Source organism: Eulemur rufifrons, chromosome 4, assembly GCF_041146395.1.
Source record: "Eulemur rufifrons isolate Redbay chromosome 4, OSU_ERuf_1, whole genome shotgun sequence".
NCBI lineage: Eukaryota > Metazoa > Chordata > Mammalia > Primates > Lemuridae > Eulemur > Eulemur rufifrons.
The window spans coordinates 59,634,548-59,647,864 of NC_090986.1; the positions used below are offsets into that span (position 1 = coordinate 59,634,548).

Sequence of the window (13,317 nt, forward strand, 5' to 3'; positions counted from 1 at the left end):
AAGCAGGAATCAGAAGCTCTGGCATTCACTGCAGCCATGTGACTGTGGGCAAAGCATTTAACCTCTTTGAATCTTGGTTTTCTTATCTATAAAACAAAGAGGTTGGTGAAAATAATTTCCAGGATAATTCCTATCCCTCAAAGTTCTATGCAAATTCAATGGTGTGTCCAGGAATTAGAAGAAAAAGCCTGCTTCTCTTAGTTTTAGGAACACCTATGCCTTGTTTTTTTCTGTCAAGGGAAGAGTGAATCAGTGAATCATCTAAGTCTAACCAAGGATCAATGACACCTTTTCCAAAAAGAAAGCTCTCAGAGTCTATAAGAAATAATCAGTATTGGCCCTAGAATAGTGGCTTTCTAACTCTTTCCTTCCATTTAAAAAATTTTAGCAGTGGAACCCTTTCTTCAAATGAAATATTGCACAAAAGCCCAACTTATGAAACATCATGCACTATCAATACACGTGGAATTGTTCTAGTTGAATTGGGGATGGCGGGGGATGGGGCAAAAAGTGCTGCTCACTTTCCCCAACCCCCAATCTTCAGGGGCTCCTTGTTACACTGTTAGGAAACCACTGCTTTAGAATATGGTTTATGGGCCTTCATAGAAACAACACATTTGAGGTCTGTTCTTTTTGTCAAAGTACAACTTCTGAATAACTGAATAAATCTGTTTTCTGGTGCCACTGTTTGAGTGTTTAGCAGAAAAAGTCACCTAACTTTGATGTTATGGAGTACTTGGAAAAAAATTAAGGCATTAAGAGCTTTTGATAAGGAGGTCTATTTTAAGATTACAGTAAAAACATTCCCAGGGGCTTGGAGAAATCATGAGGAACAAATTGGAATGAAGGTAAAGGAAAAAAATATTTCCTGATTAAAATAAAGTAGTTCACATCATCATTACTATTCCACCTTTCACTCCAGTGTTTAAGCATTATGTAAACATTAAAAATTATGATTATAAGATCAGAAGAGTTTATGCTGATTATAAGCAAATGATGTTGCTCTACTCTTAAGTGACCTACTGTGAATCTATTCCTGGGGATAACTGAATTTAGTTGCTAGAACAATTATGAGAAACTTTAAAAACTCCAAATGGCTTAGAAATGCATCTTGCCATTGAATTACCTTTCCTTCTTAGTAATTCTTGCTTGAAGGTCCCTGTGGTTTGGCACAGCTCACGATAATGTAGAACTGGAAAATGGAGGCTGACTTCAAATGAGGCTACTGGGCCTAGATCGTAATGACCCACAACTCAGGAGTTGAGCCCAAGCCAAACAAAACACAAAGCCATTGCCAAGAGAGACAGGGAAGAGTCCAGATCACCAGACCAGGCCAATGGCTTCTGAAGGTTTCAAAGCAAATACAGACTAGACACCTTTACAACCGAGAGATAAATGCAGGAAGACAGCATTAAGAACTGTCTGGAACTGGGAGGGAGGGAGTCTCAGATCACACTGCAGAATTCCTAGAGATACCACATGTGATGTCATTCTGGGCTACAGAATATCAATTTTTCACCAGGAGCTCCTCAAGCTGTCTTCTGCTCATCCATTGTTTTCTACTTTCTGAGTAAATTAAATCCTTTCATTAGTTACTCCTAGTCCTTATGTGTCTTTCACAAATGAGCAAATGAAAGTACTGAGTTGAATATGATCATATAACATAAGGATACAGAACAGAATGCATGGTACACAGCTACTTGGTGAATATGCAGCAGATATTTCTGAGAAGAAACCAAAAAATCCACTAACAGTGGTTGCCACTGGAAAGGAGAGCCTAAAGCTGAAAGGGGGTGGGCAGAGGCTTGCTCGTCACTCTTACTCCTCTTGTACCTTTTACATTTTGTACTACGTGTACATATTACCCACACCCCAAAACATTTACAGTCAGCCCTCCCAGCCCTCCCTATCTGCAGACGTGGAACCCAGGGACCCAGAGTGCTGATGGGAACACTTGAGCATCCGAGGAGTTTGGTGTCCTCAGGGGGTCCTGGAACCAATCCCCTGTGGATACTAAGGGATGACTCTCATTATAAACAGTAAAAGCTCTCACAGAATTTAAGTAGCTCCATCTCCCTTCCTCTTGCTCTCTACAGAAGAGGCCTGGGAAGCCCTAGCAGAGACTGGGTGGCCTGTAGCCACTCAAAATCTAAGACATATGGACAAGGGTGGTAGGAAGATGTTACAAAGTCTCCAATGTGTCTGATATAGAAGGAAGGCCTGCTAGGAGTTCTGGAAATAACAGGGGGCATTGGAACAAGTTAAATAGCACCACGAGAAAACAACCAGACTCATTCAGAATAGGGGACATTCTTTTTTTTTTTTTTTTTTTTATAGTATTTGTTTTTTTTTTTTTTTTTTGCAAGTTAAAAACAATAGTTTCATATTTTTTTCCCCACCCCCCCTTTCCCGAGTCAGCACCTTCAAGTGTTACCACTCCCCAAACGGTGCGCGTAGGCATACCCCCATCCCCTCTCCCACCCCCCACCTCAGTCTGATATCCAATTGGTGTCGTTCCCAGATTTGTATTTAGGTGATGATCAGGGAAACCAATTTTCTGGTGAGTACATGTGATGCTTGTTTTTCCACAGAATAGGGGACATTCTATAAGACAATTGGTCTGCACTCTCAAGAAAGTGACTGTCATGCAAAAAAAAAAAAAAAAAAAGAGGTTAATGAGACATTACAACCTAAAGTAAGGTGTGGACTTTGATTGGATCCTGGATGGGGGCAGGGTGGGGAGAGGGGACAACTATAAAAGACACTTTTGGGATAGTTGGGAAAATTGAATTTGAATTGGACATTATAAGATAGTATAGGATTGCTGATAATTTTCTTAGGTGTGATAATGGTATTGAAGTTGTGTTAGAGAACATCCTCACTCTTAGGAGAAGTATAATGAAGTACATAGAGGTAAAGTATTGTGCTACTTATGTAATTTACTTTCAAATGATTTAGAGGGGGGAGAAAAAGTACTGTCAATGTTTGGAGAGAAACATAAAGCAAGTGAAGCAGAATGTTAACAACTGGTGAACCTAAGTGAAGGCACATGGGTGCTCATTTTACTGTTCTTTCAACTTTTTTGTAGGTTTAAAATTTTTCCAAATAAAACAGTTGTGAAATAAAAGGGAAAGTTTAAAAATAAAACCAAACAAAAAAAGGGAAAACAAACAAAAGAAGAGTCCTGGGCTCTATGCCACTCTGTCTCCAACTAGCTTTCCGACTTGGGGAAAGTCCTCCATGTGTCTGGGTCTTGGTTTTCTGTTTGTGGAATGAGGAACTGCAATAAGTGACCTCCAAAGTGACCCTGGCTCTAAAGTCTGTGGACATGAAGAGGAATTGGCAGGAACAGGATTCGTACATCTCCCTAGGCCACCTTGTTCCTCCAGATACTCACCCAAACACCAGTTTTCCTAAAAGAGGTTCAAAGAGCTTCTTTTGTGAAGCCTTAAGATCTTTTCCTTTGGGTGGGATGACACACTGGTTTCCTAAGACTTTTTTTTTTTCCCTTAAAAAATGTTCTAATGGAACTGTAGTGAGTGTGAGGGGTATGTTTACAAGTGCAAGAAAATGCACAAAAGCAAAACCATTAAAACACTACCTGTTAAAAATCTAATAGCATAAAAAATGATAAAGCTACTTCAAGCCCAGAAAAAAGTTTACTTTATCTTGGTGTCTTGCTACAATTTCATCTGGATTTGTCAGTCAGATATTACTATGGTTATCTTCTCAATGTATCTGTGGTCATACTGAGGAAATTCTTTACACTGTAGGGGCCACTGAAGACAGTGTCAGCGAAGTACTGCAGTAGGGATGACTCTCTACAGAGGAGTGTGTGATGAGGCTCTACGCCTCCACACTGTTCACGGAACCTTCTGTTGGAATGTGTAGTTTTCATGTCTCCCTCACTAAGCTACAAGCTCAACTTTGTACCTAGCAGAGTGCTCTACTCTTAGCAAGTGTTCAATTAATGTCTGTAATTTTGTTGAATTTAATTGACTTCCAGCAGGTCACATGGCAAGTTTGGTTTGTAACTATCAATAAAAAACGAAATGAAACAACTTCTTGTGAAACGATCATTTTCTTGATATTGTTCCTTTTTTGTGTGATACATCCAGTTTCGTTAACAGTTCTTCCAGATTATAGACTTTTGAAAGTGAGAACTGCACAAAGAGGAATCTCTCTATACCCTCCACTGTGTGAGATGCCATGAAACACTCGGCCCACCCTGTGACGATGACACCATTTATCTGGAGGCATCAGAATGGCTCTCTGAACCCTCTAGTAGCTTTGCTACCTTCTGCCGTCTCTCTCGTCCTTTACCCAGTCCTGGGGACCCGTGTCTTGGTTAATTCCTAATTTCTTGGTTAACTCCTAATAAAACTTCTTTCTAAAAACTTGGAAGAAGTAGCTTTACATGTCAGAGCAGTTCTGTTCTCAAAGATGTAGAAATCCTTTAACTGGAAATTTTATTTTAGGTAACTATGAATTTGCCAATTTTAACAGTGGTATGTTTGCTATGGCCTACAATGGGTTAAAATCTCCATATAGCTCAAAGACAGCTGAGGAACAGTGAAGTTCAAGATCCATAAGAGATGCAGATGGGCTCACCCAAATATTAGCAGACCCAAGGGTTTTAAAACATCAGGTGGGATGTGGGTATTTATGCTGATACAATGGATGTTTAACCATCTACTGGACACCAATGGTCCAAGATTTAAGAATTATATTCCACCTTATGTTAGAAAGGATCTCAAATATTTTAAATAAATATTTTCTATAAACCCACAGAACATAAAAACAAAGCAAAAAATAAAAATCAAGAAAAAGGTACATCTGAAGGGAGGGAGGGGCAGGGGAAGGAAAGAGCTGAATACCAGTCTGCGAGAGACACAATAAAGCTGTCATAGCTGGTCTTTGATTTTGGCTCTGAGCTTCCTGGCAATGCAAACCAAGAGGGAATCTTGAGCAGTCCCATGGCTTTCACTAATCATGAGGGGAAACCCATTCCGGTTCTTCGAGGGAAACAAAGCTACCCCCCACAGTGAAAGTCCATGTCTTCTTTGTATTTGCATCCTGTACTGGTACAGAGCCTGGTGACCCCCAGCCGCCCTTTTCTTACCATTTAATTCTAAAAGGAATTTCTCATGCAGAGCTTCATACAAGGGACCCTGGGGAATTCAGGGGGCAGAATCCTTAATAACAGGCCTACAGTAAATGAAGTGACGGGTTTCATCAATCTGTTTCTTGGTGTATGCCTCATAACACAGAGAAATGGCTTAGGTAAGCAATTCTGGGGTGCAGGTGGGATGTCGAGCCTAATAATGATCTCAGAGTGCTGATTGCTGAAGGACGTGTTTGATCCAGAGTAAAATCTAGAATATCTATGGATAGACAGTATGCCCTTTACATGTCTGCACATCCACCATTTCTCTCAACTGAGCTTTTGGTAATAATTAGATGGCACGTGATTATATTCAAGGTTTTTGTTCTGGTAAGGGCCAGAAGTGTAGGTGCTCTTTGTGGCTGGGCGTAAGAGCAGATTAATAGGCTCACATTGGGCAGTAACACAGCAGTATTAGGAGATCCTGCTCCATACTCAGACCTCTGAAATGGAGAGTGTACAGAAAACTGAGCAATAGTGAAATGGAAATAGCTTAAATGGGAAACTGTGCTTCTCCCAGGGTAATCTTCACTATCAGCCGGGGAGACATCTATGACTGCATAACCCAAGCCCATGTGGGAAGGGAAAGCCATGCTGACACAGTGCGCTTTGCGGGTGGACTCAACCCTCGGAAGGCTGCCTGGTTGGCAATGGGACAATAGTGGGTGGGGATGGGGAATTGGGATAAGAGCAGGAGGCTCTGAGAAGTCTGGGAACAGACGTAGGGTGCTTCTAAGCGGTTGGTTTTCCCCTAACTTTATGGCTAACATCATACAATTTGTGAAGTGCATTGATTTCTTCTATAGTCATTGGTACTTTAAATTACGGTACTATTTTCTGATTATTAAAGCAGATAAAACAAAAGTTTCATTTTCTCTGCACTGATAAATGAGCTGGTGAGAGGATGAAAGTTTTCGTCCACTCTGGATGGAGTCTGCATCCATTTATCTATCATCATGCCCTAACTCAGGCTGACTCCTGGGTGGATATGGTCAATGACACCTCTCATCATCCTTAGTTCATGCCATTACCTTGAACTTCTCCTCATAGTTCTCGAAGGCTTCCATGACCATACACACAGCCTCCATCGAGCGCTCGAGCCGGCCATCCACCCCGTTGAAGCGGTACATGCTACCAGACACATCCACCACCAAGCGCAGGCGCTTAGGTTTCTGTTGCGGGCTGCCCAGCTGAGGAAGGAACAACAGACAAGCCTTGTGAGCCAGCAAACCACCCCTGGCTGCGGTCCCGGGGATCTCACAGAGGTCCCAGAGTGCTAGCCTGGAGTCGGGCGGGTCAGCCGTAGGCTCAGCCCCACACATGGCTTCCTGGCAGGTGGGAAGGTGCCCACGGATTATATTTCAGTAAATAGAATTTCAGACCTGTGCTGGTAGTTGGGGCCATATGGAAAAGATTTCCCTTTGGAATACAGTCCTTTCAAAGCCCGCTCTAGTCTAGTAAAGTTGCCTTACTGAGGCTGCTGCCTTAAAAATAATGTGATATCTTAAAAATAGTAATGTGGAAAGATATAAACTGCAACATGTCACCTTCACTTTATGACTTAGAGTTGGTGACTCTAGCAAGAGTCTGTGTGATTTCCGAGGGAAGCTCACATCAATTCCACTTGTACCTGTTGTGTAGTGACCTGAAAATAATTTTCAACATAGGCCACAAGAAATGTCAGATTCCTAAAACAAAGTTATATGAGAGGGGTTCTGGCAAAGAAAGTAAGGAAAATATTTTTAAAATGTCCTTTTTCTTTAATATAAGCATTAAGTTTTCTTATCCTTCCAGTTACTGAACTATGGCTTCTCTTTTCTTGGCAGTTAAATGGCATCTAACTGCTGTCTAGAAACAATTAAACGTGAAAATGTGAAATGTCAACTAAAATGTGAAACAAACTTCCAGTTTGATTTTGGACCCATGAATGCCAATTGGTAAATTTTTTAAAAAAAAGTTTGTCCATTTACTGACCAAAAAAAAGAGAAAAATTCCTGATTATTCTGTTATTATATACTTGCTGACATGTATGAAGATTAATGAGCAGAGTTAGTAACTTTGAGAAAATACTATCGGTATTAAGAGTATAATGGCTTGAGGCAAATTTAACATATTTCTTAAAAACTTGTTAAGTCTGCCCAAATTAATAACATTGCCACATATGCTTCTATGACTACTCACAATTTCAGATGTATCCAAACACATTTGTTGACCACAATGAGTCAGTAAAGAAAGCAGTTGTTGACTCATACCAATGACACAGAAATAAGAACTCCCCAAATCACCACCAGATCCTCTAAATAAACATTTAAATGGAGCGACTCTCCTCCCCCCACCACTCACTGTACCCCCGGCTCTCAGTGGCTACTCAGCAATTCCGGTCATTCAGGAAGACAGGCCATCACAGAGCTCTCCAAGACACTCAGTATTTCATCCTGTTGCCATTTTTTTTTTTTTTTTTGGCTATTGTATTGGAAATATCTTTAAATCACGGCTGTGTAAAACTTCACATATTACAATTATAGTTATTTAAGGGGACTTCCTTATTTCCTAAAATTTTCTTCAGTTATATGATGGACACAGTTCTTTAAACTAATAGAACAGTAGAAAACTACCAAGATTGCTCTCTTGTTTTCACCTGAAGGACCCTCTGGGATTAACAGACACAGAGGGTGTCTTTAGTTTCCCCTCCAGGGGACCTTCTGTGTCCTGGGAGCTGATCTGTATGGACAGTGTTGGGGCTTAGAAAGTGATACCCCGAAATATGGTGCTTTGACATGCTGAACTGAAGCCGCCTCTCAAGGTCTCTCTGCCCCACCTCCCCCTGGCCTTCCAATTTTCTCTCTCTCCCAGAGCACAGGATGAAGTGAGGAAACACTGAAGTCTGTCAACACAGCTGAACAGACTTGTCACAAACCATTGTCTGCTCTGTAGGTCCAACAGACTTTGTCCCAGGCCATTGTATGTTCTTCAAGCCCATTGGATTCCCCTAAAAATCATTTACTACCCCCTAAAATCATCTACACTTCCTCATTTCCCTTTCCCCTAAAAAGAAGTATATATAACAATCTGTGCCCCACTGAGTGGTGGGGTAATCACCCTGATTTTCCTTCTGTCTATGTCAATAAATTTGTATGCCTTTTTTCCTATCAATCTGCCTTTTTGTCAGTTGATTTTCAAAGAACTTTCAAAGAGTCAAAGCGGAAGTTTTCCACTGGCACCTACAATCATATCAGCCACTCTCTTGGCTGCTGGCTTTCAGCGGGTTCTGCTGATAGGATGCACTGGCAGGCATCCTAGGGCTGGGATATTTGCTCCCTCAGCTCCTTCTCTGCCATTGCTGATGGGATAGCTCTGCTACCAAACGCCACAGCACCATAAACTACCCTCTTTAGGTTCTAGTAACTGCTCTCTCACTCTGCCCTTTTAGACCCAAGGGTGAGTTAGATTCCTGCTATTTGCTAGGCCTGGGTTACTGCACTGTTTTCTTTTTGGTTTTCCTAAACTCCACCCTCACCTTTGTAAATGGTCTTTGTATTGAGTGCTCCTTAAGGTACTCAATTTGTGCATGTCTTATGTTTCTTGCTGGGACCTTGACTTGTGTAACAAATAGTATAATATTTTTGTTTCTTCTTCTTCTTTTTTAAATAATGCTTTCCTTGGTTGCCATATTCAGAGTTGATGATATTTTGACTCAACTCAAGAAAGCAGGTTTCTGTAAAGAAGGCCAAACTATGCAGATCTGAGGCTACTTACTTGAGGCTCGAGCTCACCCCGACGTTTGTAGATGGCTTTTTCTCCAGTCAGCCCATCAATGATCTTGGCATCATCGAGTTCCCCAGTAGCTTGGTGTCTTAGCCACTGTCTTTCTTTACCTTTAGCCTACAACGACACATACACACACAAAGCCTTATTTTAATTAGTTCTGCAGGATCTCTGACACACTTTGTGCATGAATAACAGAAAACACACCCGGGATCTTTTCAATAAGTGATGGTTCTGTGTAAACACAGTTGCATAAATGGACTAGTTTCTGCTCTGCTGCCAAAGAAATGCCCTTTGTGGGATTTTGTCAGTTTTAATTGTTTTAACATATGGAACAATAAAATGAACTCACTTAAAACATACATGAACAGGAAAATGGTATGCAAATGAACCCCTGGAGATATGCTCACTATCTGGAAATGTAATGGTGATGGATTTCTTATGGACTTTCTGTCATAGTGCTTCTAGAAAATTTATTAGTTAACAAAATAATCAGCTTGAACTTGTTAACACTGTCTGCAAGCCCAGAGAAAATATGATCTTCAGAGCTCTTTCTTTTGGAAAAGCATTTGTAACTCAAGTTCTTCGTGACTGAGTGTACAAATGGAAACAGCTGAAAACAATAGTATGTGAACATTTTGTACCCCACGTCTCTCTGATCTTCTATACTCAGAAATCTTCTGAATTACTTTTCTAAAGGTATTCCTACATAATATTTTGCCACAGTAACTTGCAACTATGCCAGATGGACTAAGACAGTAGTAAAATTATAAAGAATTATAATATCCCAATCAAGGCATATGCTTATTACTGCAAAAGCTATATTTACATTAAGTGGAAAGAATAGCTAAAATATTTTTATGCATGTGGAGGAGCTCAGGAAATTTCACCCCAAAATATGACTCTTTGGTATAAAGAGTATTTTGAATTAAACACCTTTAGAGATCAACAGGCCTTGGAAGGGGCTTTCCCTCTTTCTTTATGAAAAAACAGACCCATCAAAAGAAAAATCTTCTCTTCCCCTCCATGTTATCTCAATATATTACAGAAAAGAAGATCAAGAATGCAACCAGACCTGGCCCAAATAATTTTAAATATAATACCTGTCTCTCAGGTTAATTAATTTCTAAAGAGAATCATTTACAACTCAATCTGTTTCTCCCATCCATTCATTTTCCCAAGTATCTAGTCATCCTCCCTGGTAACCATTTTTTGCCCCTAAACAGGATTACATATATTCCTCCCATCCAAGTACTAACTAGGCCCTATCCTGCTTAGCTTTCGAGATCAGACGAGATCGGGCACATTCAGGGTGGTATGGTCATAGACTGGGTTACCTATATTTTTTACCTTTTGGACCCCACTGGGATATTGGGTAATCATTCTGTTTTTCTCCCTGTGCGCTCGGTAAATAAGTAAATGAATGAATGAATGACTGTCATATCCAGGAAAGTATTCCATTATGCTAATCTGTACTCCTGAGACTTAAATTTAAGATTGCCAAAAAATACTACAGACAATTGTATGCTTCATACCAATCAGAAAGGAGTATGATACATAAAAATTACTTAGTTGATTACCTTGCAAATATACAGATCCCACTGTAATAAAGTGATCTGGAGTAACTATACGTTGCTATTTTAGATATTCCTGTATTGGACTAAACTATACTAGGACGTTTATCATTTACCAGGAGAATTAAGTTTTTCTTCAATTCCCTGTAGCAGGTTTGTGAGATAGAAATCTTACTGGTTAGCTCTAGTTATTAGCTTTCAAAGCTCCTTTATAAGATTGGGAAGTGAACAAATGTTAACTTCTTATGGGAGGTTTGTGAAGTCCTCCTGACCAGCACCGTAACAGGCTAAAGGCACAAGAATCCCACGTGGTGGATGTGGGGACGCTGGGGAAAGAGGCATGGGCGATGAAGAGCCGTCGAGCCAGGACCCAGCGAAGGTCTGCTAAACCCCAAGTCCAACAGTGCTGCGGGAGTCTCCCTTTAGTATACGTGCTAATAATTAATGCTTGTAAACATGATAAAAGGGATTCCTGTTTAGGACATGCGTTCTTATTACTGCCTTTAGTAAGGCAGTTACAGAATTATAAAATATTTACTTTTCCCTTAGAATATTATGAAGTTTTCTGTCTCTGGATTCACCATCATCTAAGAGTCTAGGAGTTTTGGGTCTTAATTTGCTTGTGTTGATGTTGCTTCTTTTCCCATAATGATTGTCAGCCTCAAGGTACTCTCTAGCTTGAAGGCTTTGTTTCCACTATATAGGCTGATAAAAGAAAAGTGGGAGTAAGGCTTTTCCCAATAAATCTGTTACCTTTTTCTTCCTTTTGGTGGGGGTGAACTTTGCAAATTTAAGTATATGTACTTGTAATAAAGTACATAAATCTTAAGGGCAGAGCTCAATGAACTTCTACAAAGTGAATACACCATGTTAACCACCCACACTTCCCAAGCCTCCCAGTGCCCTGTTCTGGACTTTACCTTCCTCCTGTCAAAGGAGACCCCTATTCTGACCTCTATAACTATAGATGAAGTTTCTCTGTTTTTATACTTTATAAAAATGGAATCATACAATATACATTCTTTTGTTCCTGGCTTCTCTGGCTCAACACTGTCCCTGAGAGTTATTAATACCATGTTGCGTGCAGCAGTACTTTCACGGGGGCGGAGGGTCCCAAAAGTTGTCATATACAGGGAAAATAGGAAATTGTAGCTAAATGTATCTTTATTTACAAAATATTCATTACAAAATTTTTCCTGTACATGGAGAATTTTGGGACACCCTGTATTCTCTTTCCCCCTGTAAAAGTGTTTCATTATATGACTTTGTCACAATTTACCCATTCTACAACTCCGCTGTTTTCAGTTTGGGGCTACTATGAATAATGCCTCCATGAATATTCCCAACTATGTCTTTTGGAGCAGGTATGTGCATGCTGCTGTTGGGCAGAGATCCTGAGTCACAGAGTATAGATACAGTCAGCTTTAGTAGATACTGCTAAACAGTTTTTCCAAAGTGATTTTTACATTCCCATGAGCAGTGCATGAGGGTTTCATTTGCTTATGTCCTCACCAACACTTGATATTGATAACTTAAAAAAATCCTTTTTAGCCATTCTGGTGGGTACATAGTATACGCCCTTCATTTTTATTTTTTTAACAGTTAAATGAATTACTTTGGGTACTGCTTGTCACTGATATTTTTAGGAACACGAACCAGTAGTTTCTGTTTTTGAGAAGTAAATCTATGTATCAGTCTTTTGATCCAGAACTATTGGGTACAAAGACATTTTTATAATAGCAGTACTGTTCATTAGTTTTCAAGTATGTAACTTGCAGATGAATATGGGCACAAAATTTATTTTCTATCCTGTAGCCAGCCCGCCAATACTTGGAAACTCAAAACAGGAAGAGGCCTGTCAGAATGGATGCTCTTGGGGGCACTGGGCTGGAGGGGGAGCTATTTAAAAAGTTACTGAAGGCTGAATAGAAATATTTATTATTTTGGACTGTGAATATAAAGGCTTCTGTATTTTATGGGACTTATTGAAATATTTCTTTAAATAGTAAGTTCCTACTGCATTTAACTATATGCTTTTATTTATAACAAAGGGCCAAACATGTTATTTATTATATATTCCTATTGCATGAAGTAAAATATCCTTGTAAATAGTGCATCTGTTTTGTATTATACAATCAATTCATACTAATGAGAACTCATTAAATATAAAGGTAGGTTGTACTAGTAAAAAGTCTATGCCATAGACTTTCTGAAAAAGAAATATAGTTTTACTACTTTCACATAAAAAACACTTGAACTAACTAAAATACCCAGAGAATGATGTATTCTGCTTAATTCATTTTCTGGGAAATACATGGTTAGCCAAAAAGTATACACAACACACACACACACACACACACACACACACAGAAACACACATAGACACACATCTGTAGCACTGCGGGCAGTAGAATAAATAAACTTGACAAAAACCAAGTATCTTGTGGTTTGTGACACTCTGTCTTGTGATTTCAGCTCTGAAAGCACTGATTAATCTTAAGTCTTCACTTAAAAATTTGCGTTATGGTTAATCAAGAGTTTCTTTACCTACAAATTCTACATTTAAGCCAATATTCTCTTATTCCTTCAGAATTTGTTTAATGAGGAGAGTAGAAAGAGTTAAGTAGCAATTTTTGTGGAACGTATATACAGTCTGCAGAATAAAGCACGGAAATACTTGGGTGAATGAATAACTGTTAACAATGTTTGGGAACAGTGCTTCTCTTATGAAATATTAGCTCCTATTATTTTAACATTTCTCTATGCTCAACCAACATATACTTATTATGCTACTAATCTATATCATTAGAACAA

The 13,317-nt window shown here is 39.5% G+C and overlaps 1 protein-coding gene across 1 annotated transcript in view; it reads right to left on the reverse strand.

The window, feature by feature from the left end:
- The window catches only part of VWA8 (von Willebrand factor A domain containing 8), a 316,757-nt gene that overhangs the window by 9,683 nt on the left and 293,757 nt on the right, over positions 1-13,317 (reverse strand). Inside the window, exons 41-42 of the mRNA XM_069467672.1 lie at positions 8,921-9,046; positions 6,196-6,354 (exon numbers count right to left, since the gene is read on the reverse strand). Of these exons, the coding sequence (XP_069323773.1) occupies positions 6,196-6,354; positions 8,921-9,046 (285 nt within the window). The remainder of the gene's footprint in view (positions 1-6,195; positions 6,355-8,920; positions 9,047-13,317) is intronic.